The following is a 19,800-nucleotide window of genomic DNA, read 5'->3' as shown; positions in this document are numbered from 1 at the left end:
CAATGCAGTTGGCGCAGGTTGAGGGTTGTATTCCGTCGTGGCATAAAACCTGACTGATCCGCATGTATCAGGGAGGCGATAACCTTGACCAGCCTTCTCGCCAATAGCTTCGCCAAAACCTTGGGCTCGGCATTCAGTAGAGAGATAGGCCTATAAGATGAACAACTAGTGCTGGATTTGCCCGCCTTATGAATAACTACGATATTTGCCACCCGTTCATCGTACGGTAGCTGTCCCTTCTCCCTGCTCTCTTCATACATAGAGCGGAGAAACGGAGCAAGACGATTGGCGCTCAACTTATACAGTTCTATGGGAATGCCATTCGGACCCGTGGCCTTCCCCCAACTTTACCCCCCTTATGGCCTGCGCCACCTCGTCGTCTGTTAACGGCGAGTCCAGATATTTCCGGTTGTCTTCTGAGAGCTTGGGCAATTGGATGTTGTCTCGGATCATTGCACTATTCTCAGCCTCTGTATATCTCTCCGCGGAGGTATATATCTCCTTATAGTACTCCGCGTAACTATCTGCCACCGCCTGTGGGTCTGTGATTTTACAGGCGTCCTCCCTCATTGGCTCTGGTACCAGCTGCGATGCCCACTCACCCTTTTCAAGCCAAGCTATCAACTTCCCCGCCTTATCTCCATGTTCATACACTCTACTCAGTATCTCCTCATTCTGAGCTTTGGCCTTATCCCTGGCGAGGCCTCTGAACTCATCTTGCCTCAGCTTTAATTGGAGCAATCCCTCCGGTGTGGCTGCCAGAACTACTTCCCTTTCCAATCTCAACACTTCCTCTTCCGCCCCTTTCCAAGTCTGCCATTCGTTCCTTCTTTTGCTTGACTATCAGGGACAAGGCCTCTTCCCGGACCACTGTTTTATACGCCTTCCACAAAGTCTGAGCTGAGTCCACCGTTTCCTTGTTTTCCTGAAAATACCTGTCTGTGACCTTAATTAATTCCTTCTTAGTGACGGGGTCCTTCAAATGCCAAGCGCTAATGGGGGCAACTCTGCCTACATTAAAATAATTTATCTCCAACCGGAGCCAAACCGGCGCATGATCCGAAATACCTCTCCCGAGGTGCCGCACTTCCGGGACAGTGTGAGCCTGAGCCACGGGTACCAGCACGTAATCTATCCTGGACAGGCTACAATGTGCAGCGGAGACATGTGTGTAGCTCATCCCACTCGGATTACGCATCCTCCAACTGTCCACTAGCCCAGTCGTCTCAAGGAATTCTGGAAACGGCCGCAGTGCCCGAGCGGGCTGCCGATCAACTTCACCGTCCATAACTGCATTAAAGTCACCTCCCATCACTAAGAGGCCCAATGGCAGAGTCAAGAAAATAGAGCCCAAATCATGGAATGTGTCAGACTGAAGACCTGGTGGGACATAAATGGAAACAAAAGTAACCGTCCTCCCCTCCCACTGTCCTGATACTCAGATGTACCTGCCACGCTTCTCAACCCAGGTAGCCTGGACAGTCAGAGGAAAGGAATTTTTAACCAAGATACCGACCCCCCTTGACCCCGAAGTGAACCCCGCATGTGCCACCAATTTATAGCCTCCTTCATGCAAGGCCATGCAGCGGTTCCCCACTAGATGAGTCTCTTGTAGCAGTGCAATATCTGGGGAGTGCCTTCGAATAAATTGGCTGACCATTCCTCTCTTAATCCCCCCTAATCTTAACCGTTTACATTCCAGCTAAGCACACTTATCCCCGCTCCCCTTCTAGCTGTCGACATTGTGTTGGTATGGAAACAGTATATGCATTTCCTTGTCACCTGACGCTAACAAAACCAAACAATCCAGTAGTGTCGAAACAATCTCAGAGTCAAACCTAACTAACAAACACAAAAAGCGATACTACCCCTCCCTCCACCCCCCCTCCCTGCACCCGGCATACGCCCATCCCCAACTAGCAGAGTGCCGGTCGCCCTACACACAAAAACTACAAATCTACTAAAGGTAGTAAAAAGGGAGGTGCCGGCAACCCGTTCCCACCCCCCCAACCCTGCACTAAGAAAAAAAACACCAAAAAAAACACATTTGTCCATCTGAGCTCACATGTCTGGATACAGTTCCGAGCTCCCCGGAGGGTCTCACCAGGCAGGCGATCGTGCACCCATCCAATACCTGACAGAGTCCAGACAGTCCATTCAATCATATTCAGACTTAATCCTGTTCTTCAGCTGCTTCCTCCCCCTCTCCGGCTTAGGACCCAGGGCCATCGGGGGGGGGGGCTGTCAATCCAGTCTGATACGATGTCCGGATTGTCAAAAAACCATGCCCTTCCCCCGGCCTCCACCCTTAGACGCGAAGGGAACATCATGGCGTATTTGTACCGTCTCTCTCGCAGTTTTTTCTTGACTGCCAGAAAATTCCGGTGCTGCTTCTGTACTAGTTACGTAAAGTCCGGAAAGAAGGAGAGTGTGGCATAGGACCTCTCAGACGGGCAGCCTGCAGGATAGCATCGCTGTCCCTAAAATTCAGGACCCTGGCGATCATGGGACGTGGGGGCGCTCCGGGCCTCGGTCTTTTCCCCCGGAACCCTATGTGCCCGCTCGATTGTAAAGAATTGTCCAATCCCCTTGGGCTTGAGATGCTGGAGAACCAACTCTTCCACAAACAGGTCGGGGGCCGGATCTTCGGATTTTTTTAGGCACACCTAGGATGCGGATATTATTGCACCGAGCTCTCCCTTCATATTCATCCAGCTTACGCTCCGCCTGGTCCTGAGACAGTTTAAAATCACGCACTTCTCGCTGCAAATGTGCCACGTCCTCTACCAGACTGGCAGTCTTGATGTCCAGAGATTTGACCTTTTCATTTACTTTGGTAAGGTCTGCACATATTAGGTTCACTTCTATCGACACAGTGTCCAGCGCTTCCATATGTTGCCCCAGGGAAGACTTAATCCCCTCTATTGCCCCCATGACATCAAGGAGCGCTAATCCTGCCACCGGGCCCGATGAATCTCCTCCGCCCACTGCGCCGTGCCGCGAGTCAGATGGGGAACCATTAGGCATAGTATAGCGGTCTAACTTATTGGTCTGCACATGCTTAGGCCCTTTCGATACCCTGGATGAGTGCCTCTCGCTTTGGTCGCCATATCTTGAGCTGCTCGCCCCGCTCTCTATCCTCGATCCGAGAATTAATTGCGGGATATAGCTTTTCAAATCTACCCAGGGCTTGTGTCCACCAGTCCACTCAGAATCAATAGTGTGTGACTGGCCGGGGGGGCCAGGAACAAAAAAACACAGCGATATGGGACTCCCGTCCGCCTGAATCCCCACTAGGATCCTGCGGCGGCTGCTCGTCCACGCCAGGCCCCAGCTTCGGCCCCGGAGCAGACTCAAATGTGCGCCGCCTGTATCTCAGGCTTCCAGTGTCCCCGGGGAGTCAGACTAGGCTCTAGGTGCAACGCGCACCATCCGACATTGGCCACCACGCTCAGGTGGCAGGATAGTGATCAGGATGCTGAGAAGCAGAGAGCTCACGCAGCCATCTTAGACAGGTGCGTAGCTCCTCCTCCCCAGCTTTATATTGTTAACGGATTTTCAACATTTAATACACGAGTAAGATGTCATCAATTTATCAATAAATACATCTTCAATGTCTGAACTGTGTGATATTTAGCATGTACGCTCAATGCAAAGACGGCGCTGCAGTTTTATTATTATGCCTACTTTTGTTTACATGTCCCAGCATTGTTTAGGTCCCCGGTTGCCTCCAGTTTTAACCTAGTGCTCAGGTTTGAGCAGGACTCGTCTTAGGTCTATCAATGTTAAACAACATCCAATAGCCTGGCCATCAAATTATTTTTTCAGTACATTTTCTCCGACTGATAACCACTTACTTCATTACAAAGAGTCCAAATATCAATTCTATTAAATATGAATCATTGTCTAGTGCTCTAACAGGGCAGATACTAGTTTTTCAATGAGCATCAACATCTAAACTTCATGGAGGGACTACTGACTAAGGGCTGTTCGGTGTCCTGCTCACTCTGAAACAGGGTGGTAGGCCAAGATCCTCTAAGTATGTGTGTGTATATGTGAGAAAGGTCGGATGGGCAGTTGAGAGTTCAAGACAAGCAGAACACAGACATACAGGAAGGCTGACTGCCAACATCTGTGCTAAGAGCTTGCACTACACCAAAGTAGCGGCCACTAATACAAAGGTTTCAGTATACCAAATGCAAATAAATACATAGTGATTACTCCTGAAATCCTGCATAAAATCTCAAATCTACCCGCACTGCTTTGAAGCATGGCCATGATATGATGCACCTGGGACAGACTTGATTCATATGTTATGGAGATGTGACATAGTAGGACGGTGGTAGGATGGCATTGACTGAGCAAATACAGATAGTGGGCCACATGGTACTACTAAATATTAAACACTGTACTGTAGGTTAGCATCCAATAACCAAACCTCAAAAAGTCAGATACAATTTTGAAGCACTTTGTATGATGCTGGTTGGAGACAGCTCAGGATACACACACTACATTAGTGTGATGCGGCATCATCCCTTACTTCGCTTGGGCCGCGTCTCTTCGGACATTCGCCCCGCATGGAAGTCGATCCCGATGCGTCCCTAGCAACAACCTTGCCAACCAGAACCCCACCTCTCTGTCCTCTATTCCAGGAGCCAACCAGGAGCGACCTCTCCCCGGAAGCACACCATCACGACCCCGGAAGCACCTCCCCCAACCCGGATCCGGACGCTGGAAAAGCCGGAAGCAGGAACCAGACCGACGTCGGATCAAGCCCGTGGCAGGAGACTCAGACCGGAGCGGTGACGGAGAAGGCGGCTGAGGAAGAAGACGAGTGGAGCGAGGACTGGTGTAGTCCGCAGGAGGTGGCTGGGGAGCGGCCGCAACTCACCAGGAGAGTTGCGGCGGAGTGTGTGAGTACCCGAGAACCGCCCCTGTAGCACATTAGGTGCATTGTAGATAACTTTCCCTTTTGAGTCACCTGAGAGTCACGCTGTCGCCTGTAGACACTGTAATTATTTGTAAAGCACTTCATTGCCCTGTACAGCACTGTAGGTAAAGAGTCTTCCCCCTCACGTCCCCTCTCACAGTACACGTTCTGTCTCTCTGCTTCCGTCCTATTTCGTATCCTGACCCGACCCTACCTTCCCCCTCCCCACTGTCGCTTCTCCCCTCTCACGTGTACCCGGGTGTTGGTGAACGGTTCCAGCTTAACAAAGTCCAGTGGGACTAACGGCTCCTTTGTTTTGTTTCTTTCTCCCGGAACCTCCGAGGACCCCAGACCTAAATCCCGGAGGAACAAGACCCTGGCGTGACCCGTACCAGACCGCAAACGCCATCCAGAGGAGCTGCTGCTTCTTTTTTTTGTCCAAAACCCTTACGTACTGTACATATCCAGTGACAAGAATAAACAGTCATTGTCCACTACATACGGCCTCCTCGCTTGATATTCCGGTCTGCCAATCCCCCACATTCACAATAAGCCACTGGGTGAACGACGTGTGCAAGTGGGCCCGAGCAGAATAATGGAGAATGCAGCTGGTGTGCATAGATGAACGACAAAAGGATGATCTGCAGGCATAGGGTCAGATGTTGCACGATTTTATTGAACCACCAGTGTTGGGCATTATACATCAATTTGAGCCAACTGAATGTGAGTAAAGATAGCTTTATTTTCACTACCCCCCTGAACAGCTTGTTGACATTTCTGCCCACCTCCAACTCCTTATTTTCAAATGTCTTCAATGTTCTACGTCCCATATACACTTCTACAATACAAATATACAGAACCTTGACATAGCGTACAACCTAAAATATGTCCTCATTTACAATAACCATTAAAAGAATTAAATTAAATAAAAACAAATATCTTTACAAAATCTATACTGTCAAACTCAAACATTTACACGTGTGATTTAGCATTACACACAAACTCCTTATACTTCTCAGAAAATGTAATTTCTCTTTTCCTTCCGATACCTTCTTGTTCATCCAGATCAGGAGATTCTTCATTTTCTTTTACACCACTCCTTATTTTTAGGTCGCGCCTTAGCGCAGGGCGCATGTGCTGCTCTAAGGAGAGGGTCTCTTGGAGCTGAACACCACTTTTCACAAGCTCGTGCTTGTGTGTGTTTTTTTGGCCTTTTTTTTCATTGGTCTTTGCGTGCCATTGGGTAAATGCGGGAGCATGTCCCACCTTTCCCAGCCAATATAACCGCCCACGGCCTAAGGCTTGCGGTTACGCGCACAGACGCCATCTGTTTCCAATTATCCTAATTGGAAACAGATGGCCTGCTGCTCGCTCTCGCGTGCACCACTCGCGGGCTTGTGTTTCATGAAGCCTTTCATCGGGACAAGGGTGATAAACGAGTTCTGTGGCGTTAGAATATTAATAACCGATGCTGTTCGCAGCATTTCGAGGCTGTAGCGAGCGATATGTGAACTTCTCTTCAACGTTACTGTTATGCAAAGTAGCGGCAGGAGCTTACTATCTGCATTCCTGGCCAGGCTGGCTCAACTTTTCATCCTTCTGTGGTCAGGCAAGTGGATACCCTTTGTTAGTCTAACCGGGACGATTCATAACCACGCTTTAATAGTTGATCATTTGGCGGTGGCACTATACACTAAGGCCAAGAGTTGTTATTAAGCGCCATGAGGCGACCTGGACGCTAATACGGTGTAGTTTAGACCCATATTGTTTCGGTCTGCGTCCCTTCTGCTCACGGCTAGTGGGCCTTGTCGCCTTATAGTCCTTTGTGCTCAGGCCTTTGAGTTATTATTGCAGAAAGGGTGTTTTGTTGCGAGAACAGATCACCTCACAGCCGGTGAGGGAGGAAGGAGGAGCAGGGTAGGTCACACCACCGTAACTGCTTTCACTTTTAATCTATTGACATCTCCCGTCAGCGGCACCCAACAAAAGGTCTCCGCAAGGGGACGCTGTGCCTTGCGAAGTGTTCTCCTAGAGTGAACAGTAAGTGTGTGGCATTCTGTCAAGAGTACGGAGACCTTGTGGTTTAATTATAACCACCTTGGCTGCGAGCACAGCGAAGAGGCCCGGATCTGGCATTTATTACGGCCCGGAGCTTTAACGTAGTGCAGTGTAGGAACAATGGCATATACAGTAGTGGTTAATAGTTCGTCCCTTGTAGGTTCACGGCTTTTATGTGGGGTGGGGTCTGTTTTGACACTCGGTGTTATCACGTGCAGTCATTTTATAAAACAGTTGCCTTCTGCTAGTCAGCTCCTCGGTCAACAGCGCTTTGCATGATGGGATATATATGATCACACGGAGGCCCTCGCAGAGCTCCACAGAGTAGGGGGAGCTTCCATCTTGCGGCCCCTCTCCTAAGCTTTGTGAAATGGTAAACGTGCACCAGAGCCGATATCTGAGGCTCCTTTCAGCAGCAGGCCCAGGCCAAGGGGCAATCTCGGACCACCATCTGGGCCTAGTGCTGATACTTACAAACTCAGAGTGAAACTACAAGTTCCATGATTCAGGGTGCTGAAGGGTCACATGACGTGGGGGTCACCTGGCAGACATGCAACTTCCAGAGGACAAGCTAACAACCAAGATGCATTACTCTCCAGTTCACCAATATATTTAGAGGCACACACAGTTAAGAAATGGCCTATATGCCTTCAAACTGACATTGTACTAGCCTTTATATAGCACTGGATTCATTTCATATGTCCCCGACGAGGAGTTGAAGCGATTAGGTGGGGCAGCCCACTGAACCCAAGGTTAGTTAGTCCAGTATAATTCCTTGGTCCTGGAACTTATCTTGTGTGCCCAAGCTGCTCTACAACAGAGCTTAAATACATTGGCAACGCCATTAGCTCTGGCTAAACACTTATATGGTGGCGAAGCCAATAGCTCTGGCTAAACACTTATAAGGTCCCACATGCAAGACCTATTGGCTATGCCAATGCTTGTTTTATTTACATCCAATCCAGAAGTTTATTCCTCACACACATTGTCTCCACAAATATCATTCAGTTCTACCAATCTATTCTTATTCCATCTAGATCCATAACTCTACTCCACGTAATTTCTTCCAACTCTTTTGACAACTTTTGGTCCCGAAAATACTGATATACCTTTTCTTATACATCCTTGCAATTTAATTCTTTTGACCACACACAACATCAAACTCCTTAGGTCGGCTTCTCTCATCAAAATCTTTTTTTATAAGAGGTTTGTTTTTCACTAAGTTTTCTGCAATACCTTAACATCAAACTCAATACTTACTGCCTTGTAACCAAAGCAATAGCCAATTTCGGTTTAATTTTCCTCAGGAATTCAAAAGGAGATAAACCCATGGTACAATGTATATTGGTTCTGTATGCTCATAACAACTTGTTTACATGATCACTAACCTTTCTTCCATTAGCTACTGCCAATTGAATGCTCTCCTTCACAATCCTATTAACCCTTTCTACCAGACCATTGGCCTGAAATTGTATCCAGCAGTTTTACAATGTCAAATGTTACAGTGACATAAATAGGTTTCCACATTCAGAGAACAGAATGGTGGACCATTGTCTAACACAATTTCTTTTGGATACTCTTCTCTACTGAACAATTTCTCCATAAATTGTATAACATTTTTACTTGTCACTTCCCCCATAAATTCAATATCAAACCTCTTAAAATAGTAGTCTACCACCGCTACTAAAAATCTGTTACGATGTCCCATAATGTCAAAAGGACCCATTATATCTATAGCAACCTTTAACCATGGATCAGCTGGATAACTAACTGGTTGAAGCGGTTGTGTATTGGTTTTCAAAATGTCACTATTTCCACATAGTGCACATTCTTTAACCACTTCCTCCACATCCTTGTCCATGCCTGGCCACGAGAACAATTCTCTCAATCTACTCTTCGTCTTATTCCTTCCTAGATGACCTTGGTGGCCACAATCTACAATTCTTTTTAGCAGTATCATGGGAGAACCAAATTTACCACCTCTTCTGGCAACCCACTCATCCACACTCAATTCATTCTTTACCTGTACATACCCTTTCATGTCCATTATGTCAGACTAACCCTCATTAATATACTTATGCAAATTCAACAGCTCAGTATCTTTCTTAAGAGTATCTAACCATTATATCATGGTGATAAATCCTTCATCAAAACATTCTATGTCTGCAACCCAACCAAACTCCTGCAAATCATCAACAGAAAATGTCGTCCCTCCGCCACTTCTTTGTTCCTTGATAGAGCATCAGCTAAAACATTTTATGCATCTGGAACATATTGTATCACAAAATTGAACTCTTCCAAATGGGCCAACCATCTTGCAATTCTATGTGACATTATGCTAGAAAACTTTGTTGAAAATACATTTATTAACAACTTATGATCAGTTCTGATCACTAAAGGTATGCCCCATAAATAAGTACTAAAGTGTCTGGCGGCCCAAAAAAAGCTAATGTCCCTCTTTCAATTACTGAGTAACGTTGTTCTGTTTCTGATAATGTACATGAGGCATATGCTATTACAACTACTTCTCCTTTCTCAATTTTTGTCAGAACTGCTCCTAAACCATATGCACTGGCATCAGTGAAAAGCAAGACACATTGAAACTACCTAAATAAGGTGCATTTGCAATCTCCAATTTGATGTTGTCAAAAATACTTTAAACAAATTTCACCCCATTCAAATTTACAGGATTTTTACTAGCTATTACAGTATTAAAATGTGAGACTATTTACCAATTTCCCACAAGGTCTTACACCATTGAAATCAATAGAGTCTCATAAATATGCAGAAAATTGAAAGTCAATAGTGTATTTCTCTGCTTTCACTGTGAAACCACTGCTTAGTAATTTTTCCAAAACACTCTTTATCTTAATACTATGATCTTTGTCATCTTTTCCATATAACAATATGGCATTTAGAAAATAACATACTCCATTGTGTTAGCCTCCAAAATACTGAAACCTCAGAAGCTAAGCTGAACAGATATGCTTAAATTGGTATGCCCCACAAGGTGTAACAGAAGATGTTAAGTGTTTGGAATCATTTTGGAATTCAGTCTGGTGGTAGGCAGATTAAAGATCAGGTGCTGAAGGTTTGAAGTCACGTGATGTAGCGAATGCAGTGCGGGGCAGTACATTTTTCAAAATGCTGAAAAAGCCTTACCCTGTATCCGATAAACACAAAAGCGACCACACTCTGTGCGCTGTAGACCTAAACCTACACAGTAACTCACAGCACGATAGTGTTAAAATGTAACATCTGATTCACTTGTTTTTTGATTAAGCTATGCCTTATCCATTTTTCACCCCTGCCCTACTTCCAGCCTAGCTCTATCCTTGACACCATTGGGCTAAGTTTGCGCATGACAAGACCCCCTTCACTTCACTTCACTTCACACCGCATCTGTAAAGACATGAGTAAAGAATCTAGATCGGGGCATTGTAAGCTGTGTATACATGCAGAGTCAGCGCAAAAGAACAGCTGGCGTCTGCTCTGGGTTTCTCAGACAACGGTAAAGCCTCATTTAAAGTTTACTCAGATAGCATATCTTGTTGTGCAGCCTTAGAACGCGACAATTGCACAAGACACCAAGGCTGCGGATTCTTACCATTACCTCATTTGTGTGTTCTTCCCAAAGCTCTATTTACCTCTTGGCGTCCCTTGTTTGTGATCTTTTGCTATAAAAACACATGTAACCATCGTTCAGTGTGCTTCCTCCTAGAGTATCTCTATGGTGCTTGTCGGGTGAGCCCCCCATTCATGAATGCTAATAAATGACCCTTGGTTTGTACTTCACTCCAGTGTCGATTCCTCCTCACTTGTTAAGTACCCGTAGACGAAGGGTAACCCCTGCACCAGTGGGTTTTAAATAATCTGCTTCCACAATAGGGAAAATTATCCCCGACAGTCTTCCCGGGTCCTGTAGCTTGGTGTCACCAAAAGTGGCAAGCTTATCCGATACCTCAAAAATTTACTATCTATATGTGGGAAATGTAAAAACTAAATCACAGCCCATTATTAATATTTAGCTTGTTTACCAATTTCTATGGGAAATCATCACCACGTGGACCCATATTTGGGGAGCCTTCCGCTCGTCGCCAATTTGAGCCAAATGAAATGTGAGTAAAGAAAGCTTTATTTCCACAACTCCTCTGAGCAGTTTCCGTTTCTGCCCAGCTCCAACTCCTTATTTTCAAACGTCAATAGCTCCAATGTTCTGCATTCCATATTCCATTTGCAGAACACTGGCTCACCCTTCTAGAATACTATATGCATAACCTGGACATAGCATACAACAGAACACCATCTGACACCCAGCCTCAGGTGGTAGATGAGGAAGTGGAGGAAAATGGTAAGGTTGGAGAACGGTGATCATTGTAACACTGAGAACACAGGCAAAAAACTGGGAGGCATACTTTGGCATAGTAGTAATGAATTGTATCCAGAATTGGCTGCCGAAAGAAAAAGCTGTAGAACTAAACACCTGTGATACGACAAGGAAAGGAAACTGTCTTGGTTTGTTAAACTGACATTGTGTTTTTTGTTGTTCTTGGAAAATAATTAAAATTGTTCCCCAAACAAAATCTTAACGGTAGCTGGACAACTCTGCACTATTTAAATGGGATGCATGTTTTCCAATTCATTTAAACATATATAAAAAAAGACAGACAAAAAAGCAATCCAAGGTCAACGCTGACTTTTTTTTCGTTTGAAAGACTGTCCCAACTTAACCCTACCCTAATTACCTACCTCACTGCATTATCTTCTTTATCCTCTTCAAAGGCTGATCCATCCATTCATTCATCATCCATCATCCCTTGTCTACACAACTCTTTGCTTTACACCTGCAACTGTACTTACCCACATATCTTTGAAGCTGCTGTGCTTGAGGCAACTCCATAAAGGTTGAAAGGAACAGGAGCTGTTGCCTTCAATGGGTTACGATGAAACCAATGGGCCATTGTACTGAATGACTTCCTCTGTAAAACATTAGGACACAGTCAAACTTACAAAGAGAAATGCTGCACAATTTTGGATGGACATAATCCTAACAATACATGCTTTAACTACTTAAGACATCTTTAGTTTGTATACAGTTCAAAAATGAATTAGGAAAAGTTACTGAAAGGGGTAACCTATGTCATGCTCCATTTAAAACTATACACCATGTTGAAGTTCTTTACATTTGCACAAAAAGTAGGCCCCCGATTCAGTTTGCATAACTGTTTGAATACCGAGCAGACCTTAAAATATAATAATTTCACCACACACAAGCACTCACAAACTTTCAGACGTCATGGTCTCTTTTAGGCTTTGTGTTTTTGAAAGGATGGCAAGTCAATAAGTGGTTACCAATCTCTAACAATATGTGGCTTCCCAAACCCATGGTCAGTATGACTAGTTAGGTTTTAAAAATAAGCCTCTCATTTCGGTAATTTTTTAGTAGTTAGTTGTTGGTGTGTGTGTGTTATCCAATACTATATAGTAACTTGATGTAATATATGTATGTATGTATGTATGTATGTATGTATGTATGTATGTATGTATATATATATATATATATATATATATATATATATATATATGCAAAAAAGAAGGAGAGAACTCTGGGTAGGTCTCAGTTTAGGTGGAAAGCAGCTCCTGTTAGAGCACTCTCAACACCAGCGACACTCTAGATCTGCTCACCTCAAATGTCTGTTTTTCTATCAAAGTTTTTAAGCATAGGATTAGACAGTGCTATCCATGCCGAGATAGAAAATGACAAAGTCTTTCGCCATTTATTTATTTATTTATTTATTTTATATTCTTCTATAGCGCAAGACTAAACCCCCGGAGGGGTATCTCCGCGCTTTGCCAGTGAGAATAGCCTTGGGTGGTAATGAAGAGTTGTATGGTGCATTATGAGAGAGGGGGATCAGTTACTGGGGAAATAAGTGTGTTTTTAGGACCTTACGAAAGGTCAGATGGTTGGTCAATGATCTCATCTCAAGGGGTAGGGAGTTCCAAAGCTTTGGTCCAAGATAAGCCAGGGCTCGCCTTGTCTTAAACAGCAAAGTCTTTAAGCATAGGACTAGTACAGTGCAGTCCTTGCCGAGCTGTCAAATAACAAAAGCCATTTATCACTCCAGGCACAATATATATATATATATATATATATATATATATATATATATATACATACATACATACATACATATAGTGCACCACTCACTCTGTTTTGTCCTATATACATATACAGGCTTTTGTTCCTGTCATGAACTGACACAATCAGGCCCACCACAACATCCGGGTGGAAGAAACGCGATGACGAGGACACTGTTCCTTGCGCTGGGCTAGCAGCATTGTTACATGAATTCTGGGTCCTGTAGTTCATGTACCTACAGTATTAACTACACCTGGCGGAGCCCATTTGGGGGAGGAGTGGCCGCCGCCAATCCAGCAGCGGCAGGAGATTTTAAAGTGTGGACTGCATCCTTGTCCTTTATTTTCCACGGCGCTGACTAAGGCTCAAGATGCCGAAATGCATTTGCCCTGGTGGATTTGACAATTAAAGGCTTCCTAACCTGTTCCCGTGTTGGCCTCCGCCTTTTCTTTTGGGAAGGATTTTTATATATATGTAATCAAGGGCATCCTGTGCCCGAAACGCGTCATGCCGAAATAAGTCCTTTGGAGGATAATAAACCTACCTTCTAAATACTATCTACTGCGTGGTGGTCCGTGTATCTGTGGTGGTGGCGATATACCGGTGAAACAGAGACTGGAAATATATATATATATATATATTAAACACACCCGACTTAGCGTGCTCAAGCCTCTCGTTGCTGCGGGCTCCCGGCGGGATCGCTACCCCCTCAAAATTTACCACTCCTGGTATCACACAATGCTCGTTCCACAAGAACCAGAACCGGGGCCCAAATAGTGCTCAATGCGGTATTTATTAGGCACACTAAAAACAAACCCTACGCGTTTCAAAGTACAAACGTCTTGCTCACGGGTAATTTTACTTTGGCGGCCATTCTATTTAAAGTGCTAGATTCTGAAAACCAACGTGCACGTGATCAAACGACATAGACAAGTTACTATGTTGCATTGTAAGTCCGATTTTCAAAACAATAAAGTTCCGCTTGAAGATGTGAGCACAAGTTTTCGCAAGCACGTAGATAACACATTGCAATTTCTTCGAAGTGATCTAGACCACGTTATGATAATCAAACATTATCATAAAGCAACTTTGTATTCCCCAAGTGGGCTTATTCATAATACTGAACAGTGATAGATACATTAAGTCCAGCTATTTGAAAGTACAAAATAATCAAAATATTTGATCACAAATAAAGTCACGTGGGCTGTATGATATCAAAAACATGGTTAAATCGTCTATGCCAATATTCATGCTTCACGGTGTGTCGCCCAAGTGGGCTATTAAGATCCAACTGCAGAACACATCTTCAAAATAATCTGTAAATTAAAGGAACAATATGCACAATTTTTACTATTACGAGTCAATAGATCACGGTGATATTAAAAACATTAAAACTCACAGAATGGAATTTAAGAAAAACAGACAGCTTATGACTTATATTAAGTTTGAAAATGGACTGCTAACTCCTCCCCCACATTATGACCTGTGGGGTATGTAGTGTTGTAACGTATGATATACCGGGATTCTAGTTTACGCAATTCCAAGAACCTGTTACCACCCCTCTCTTTGTTGTTAACACAATCAATCACAAAGAATTTCAATAAGTTGGGATTCTGTTTGTGTGCTGCAGCAAAATGCCTCGCCACTGGGTATTGTGGGTTGACATTCTTGATGGCCCTCAAGTGCTCTAATACTCTTAACTTGGCTTTTTTCGTAGTCATGCCAATGTAGAATTTATCACACGGGCATTGCAGTGCACACACTGCATACTCGGTATTACATCCAAGTTGTTTAGTGATTTTATGCTCAGCTTGATCTTTGGAGATTTTTAATCTCTTACATTTGTGGCGGTTTTTACAAGCCTTACATTTTCTACATGGAAGAAATCCATCAATTTGATGGGTTTTAGATCGTTCCTGTATTAAGGCATTGCTCAACGTGTCCTTCAGAGATTTAGCCTTTCTAAAACTCACCGAAGGATTCTCACTTATTGCCTCGTTCAAATCACTGTCAAGTTTGAGAATACCCCAATATTTACTGAGGCTCCTCCTCTATTCCCAAGATTGACTATCAAAATTGGTGATGATGAGGAGCTACGCCAGCAACCAAGATGGCCGCGTAAGCTCCCGGCTCCGCCGACCGCCGCCAGCAGCTCGAATATCCTGCCTTAAATCCTGAACTCACGCCAGACTCCCGTGTTCGTGAAGTTTTTCTGCTTCTAAAAGGTGCAATCCCGAGTTTTCTACCTTCTCGGATGACGACGATAAGCCGTGTTTCCATTCTCGGCCTAACAACGTGTGGAAGCCGGGGACTCGATTTCTAGCCTACAGAATTGATCAGCACCGGCCACGAGACCTAGACTGAGCCCGGTCTCCCGAAGTGTGCCGTGAATTGTTGATTTTTTTGTGACGACCCTGTTAACGGACTACATCGTGGACACACCAGCGTGCCGCACCGGCTGTCGTGGTCGGGGTCTGGTGCCCGGAGACCTTGCTACCCTCTCGGGGTCGACGGGCTGGGGCCCTCGCCAACGGCGAAGGTGTATACTGCACGATGAGGAGCGCCCACTGCTCGACATCGGATTTGCGTGGCCTGGTACCCCGGACTAGCCGGCCTCCGGGGTTCAAATCCGGCTCTATCGCCTATTGAGAGGGGATGGGGCGGACGGAAGGCACGCCATCGCTGCAGGCAGTCATGCCGCCATTGGGGCGCTCCATTCGCACACGATCGCTGTGTTCCGGACACTGATTGTGAAAGTGGACGGTATCCTGGGACCGGAGGATGGTTCTTCGTTCAGTTCCCAGCTTGCTACGGTACCAGCGGTGCATTGCACGCCTGAGATCGAGGTCCCCGTGCAGATCCCGGATTTAATGAGCCTTGGCGGTTCCCAACTAACAACAAGCCAGCCGGTGTTTATCGCCAGCGCCTCCTGCCCGATTCTGCAGCCGCCTAATACGTCTATAGACAGTCTTTTGTGTGGTGACAAGTTCCTCAGTGACTGTTGGAGATACTCGCTGTTCTTTGACACCTTTCCTCGTTCGATTGGTGGACTTAGTGAACTTTTATCCTGTTTTCGATCCTGCAGCACCGACATGAACTTTTGTGAACGCTTTGCCTTTTCCATCAAGATGGCGGCTCGAGTGAGAAAGACTCGAATGAAAGACCGTACTGGCCAGGGCTCAACTTGATCGCTTGGGTTTGATACAATAGCTTTATGCAATACTGGGGTTGTGCCTATACTGTGACGGGAGTTGGGTGGTTTTTGACTAAACTCCCCCGACTGGTTTGTATATTTAACTGCAAATTGGTTTTGCTATGTTTCGGAGTGGTCGCTACTGGCGGGGGGTACGGGAGACCGGGAGTGTGTTTGCTTTCTCCTCCTCCACTTTATCTTTTTCCCTTCCTTTAGGGTAGTTCTTGGGCGACAGGCACGCTGCTAGTGGGGTTAGGCCGTAGCCATTGCAGGGGTGCAGGGTGGGGGGTTAGGTGAGGGTTTTTTTATTTTGCCTTTGTTTTTTTTTTCTATGGCCCCTTTGCTTTCTCCTTTTTCCTTTCTACGAGAGGTGGGCTGTCTATTCTCCACGGATCCTTTATTGTCCGGGTGTCCGAACTGGTCTTAATTATCCTGTATCATTTAGGACAGGGTCTCGAGGGTGGGATGGTTTTGGATCGTACGATAGACTGTTTATTCCCCTATTTCCAATATCCGTAATCGTGATACGCTCTGTGTTCCTTTTATTGATGTTTTATCTGTATTACTCCCCCGCCTGTCCCTGTTCCGCATTTTATTGTCTGCCACCTGATATTTGTATTGCCTCCTCTTGTCTTACTGTTAAATAAAAAAATATACAAAAAAAAAATTGGTGATGAATCTGATTTGCTCAGAATTCACACGTGTTTTAGGAATGAGAAGATCCTTCCTATGCATTTGTTCCACTTTCATTTCAGCTTGTTTGATTACCGCGCCACTGTATCCCCTCTCACTGAACCTTTTGCACATGATATTTCTCTCTGCTTCATAGCCTGCGAGCTACAATTACGTTTAGCCCTAATCAATTCCCCCAAAGGGATACTACGTATCAAATTGGGTGGATGGCAGCTCCCTGCATGTAATAGGCTATTGCCCGCACTAGGCTTGCGAAAAAGAGAACTAGTCAGCACCCCATCAATTACTTCCAGATTAACATCCAAAAATTCCAATTGCTTCATGTTCATGTGACTGGTGAACTGTAAATTCAACGAATTGTCATTGAGGATAACCTCAAACTCTTTTGCTTCTTCAAATGTACCTTTCCACACACAAAAAATGTCGTCAATGTAGCGGACCCAGAGAACTACGTGGTAAGTAAAGTGGGAGATGTTATTCACCACTTGCTCCTCCCACCAGCCCAGGTACAAACCCGCGAAACTGGGGGCGAAGCAACTGCCCATCGAAGTTCCCCGGGTCTGCTTGTACATTTGTTTATTAAAAATGAAGTGTGGAGTAAATGGGAGATGGATCTCTCACTCAAAAAATGCTTGCATGTGTCAATGCCCAAGTCCTGAGGTATACTTGTATACAGGCTGGTTACATCAAAGCTGATGAGCAATACTCCGTTTTCCATGCTAATTCATTAATAATCCTCAAAAAATAAGATGTATCTCTGATGTAAGATGGAAGTGCCTGGACAAGAGGTTGCAAGAAATGATCAATATATCTCGAGGTATTTTCTAACAGACTACCATTAGATGAAACAATTGGTCTGCCAGGAGGCACCTCCAGATTTGTATGCACTTTCGGGAGTAAATACAGCGCTGGAATCTGTGGGTGTCGACAAAGGAGATAATTGTACTCATCATCTTCAATTACCCCTTTATCTCTCCAATCAATCAATTTACCAAAATACATCTGTTTAGACTCATTGTATTCCTGCATGTTGGAAATTCTGTAATTGTCACAGTTACTCAGTTGCATTAGACCCTCTTTTAAATACATATCCAAGGGCCATATTACAACATTTCCTCCTTTGTCGGAGTTCTTAATTACAACATCTATCCATTCCTGAATTTCCTGTAAAGCCAAATACTGCTTTTTATTTAAGTTTAAATTCAGCTTAGGTTTACACTTTTCGATTTTCCTCATTTCATTAATCATGCCGGACTCAAAACTTTCAATGTTGCTATTGTTGATCTGTGGCACAAAAAGAGATTTTGGCCTGAATCTGCTGGCACTACTTGCCCCAATATCAATATCAGTATTCAAAAGATTGAGAAGTGGATCATGCAAAACATCCTCACAGCCCGCTAATTCGGACACCACCTGTGATGTCTCAGCATCATTAATAGATAAGGTGCTTGCCTTAACTTTACCAAGGTCTTTCTTTGGGCGTGGTTTAGTGGCGAACCATTTCCTCAATTTTAGTTTTCTTGTAAAACGAAATAAGTCAATTTGTGCATTGGTAAAATTAAATTTGGCTGTTGGACAAAAGGACAGACCACGTGACAATACTTCAAGTTGTTCAGATGATAAAATATGATTAGAAAAATTTACCACAGTTTTGTTGTCTTTTTCATTCATTTTTGCGCTTTCTTGCCCCTTGTCAAAACTCCCACTGGGCTTGCTGAACGTATTGTTGTTATTGATCCTCCTCTTGCTCTTTTGCCTCCTCTGCCGCCTCTTCCACGACCTCTTGGTGGGGTACTGGTTTGAAGACCTCGGGCCAACAGGACAACTTCGTTTAAAATTCGATCTTTTGCATTTTGTGGTTCTACTAATTAAGCTACGTCGCTTTCAGAGCTTTCTCCATCTGATTGCACCAGCGGAATTACCCCCTCAATCCCGGTCTCGTCTTGTACGACCGTATGCCACATATGCCAGAATTGACCATTTCCTCAGCTCCACTGACTTGGCCCATATGATGCAGGATATGGAGGTTACCCCAGCGGCCCTATCGGACCATGATGCAGTAGTAATGCGCTTACAGGTTCCATGACAATGTACACACAAAGGTAGTTGGCGTCTCCTTGAAACTTTGCTCTCCCGCAAGGGGGTCACACAGCAGATCAGCCAGAGCATCGTGGACTACTTAAGCCAGAAAGACACAGGAGAGGTGGCAGTGACAGCGGTCTGGGGGGCGCTCAAGGCGGTTATTAGAGGGGAGCTGATTGCAATTTCGACTGCAGAAAATAGGGAGAGGAAGGAACGCCGCCAAGAGCGGACGGCACAAGTGCTAGTATTGGAACAGGCGCACAGCCGAACAGGGGCCCCTAGAATCTGGCGCAAGTTGAAAGCAGCCAGGGCACAGCTGGCGAGCCTAGATCTAGATCGGGCGGAATATGCCGCACTGCGCCTAAAGCACACGTACTACGTGGGGGGGGACAGAACGGGCCGTGTACTCGCCAACAAGCTCAAAGCGAAAACCGTCCGAACCAAAATCCCACTCATATGCGAGGAAGGGGGCCGAGAGCTTCGGGAAGACGACCATATAGCTGAGGCATTTAAGACATTCTATGCCACGCTCTACACAGCTGATCCAGCCTCGGATGCTACAGCGGGAGCAGCGTACCTAGATGGAGCTAATGTGACGGCCCTCAATGAGGTAAACGCCCTGGCGTTGGATGCTCCCATACGATTAGACGAAGTGATCTCCGCTATTGCACGCCTCAAACCGCTCAAGGCACCCGGCCCGGA

The 19,800-nt window shown here is 45.2% G+C and overlaps 1 protein-coding gene across 2 annotated transcripts in view; it reads right to left on the bottom strand.

Annotated features, from left to right (window-relative positions):
* BROX (BRO1 domain and CAAX motif containing) overlaps positions 1–19,800 on the bottom strand; it is a 211,860-nt gene that overhangs the window by 147,791 nt on the left and 44,269 nt on the right. For both annotated transcript variants that reach the window (XM_078649825.1, XM_078649826.1), the window contains exon 2: positions 11,849–11,967. In XM_078649825.1, coding sequence (XP_078505951.1) covers positions 11,849–11,949 — 101 coding nt within the window. In that variant the 5' untranslated portion in view covers positions 11,950–11,967. The remainder of the gene's footprint in view (positions 1–11,848; positions 11,968–19,800) is intronic.

Source organism: Lissotriton helveticus, chromosome 6 (assembly GCF_964261635.1).
Source record: "Lissotriton helveticus chromosome 6, aLisHel1.1, whole genome shotgun sequence".
In the NCBI taxonomy this organism is placed as follows: domain Eukaryota; kingdom Metazoa; phylum Chordata; class Amphibia; order Caudata; family Salamandridae; genus Lissotriton; species Lissotriton helveticus.
Note: the sequence above shows the minus strand (reverse complement) of the source record. Positions and strands in the feature narration are given on the sequence as shown.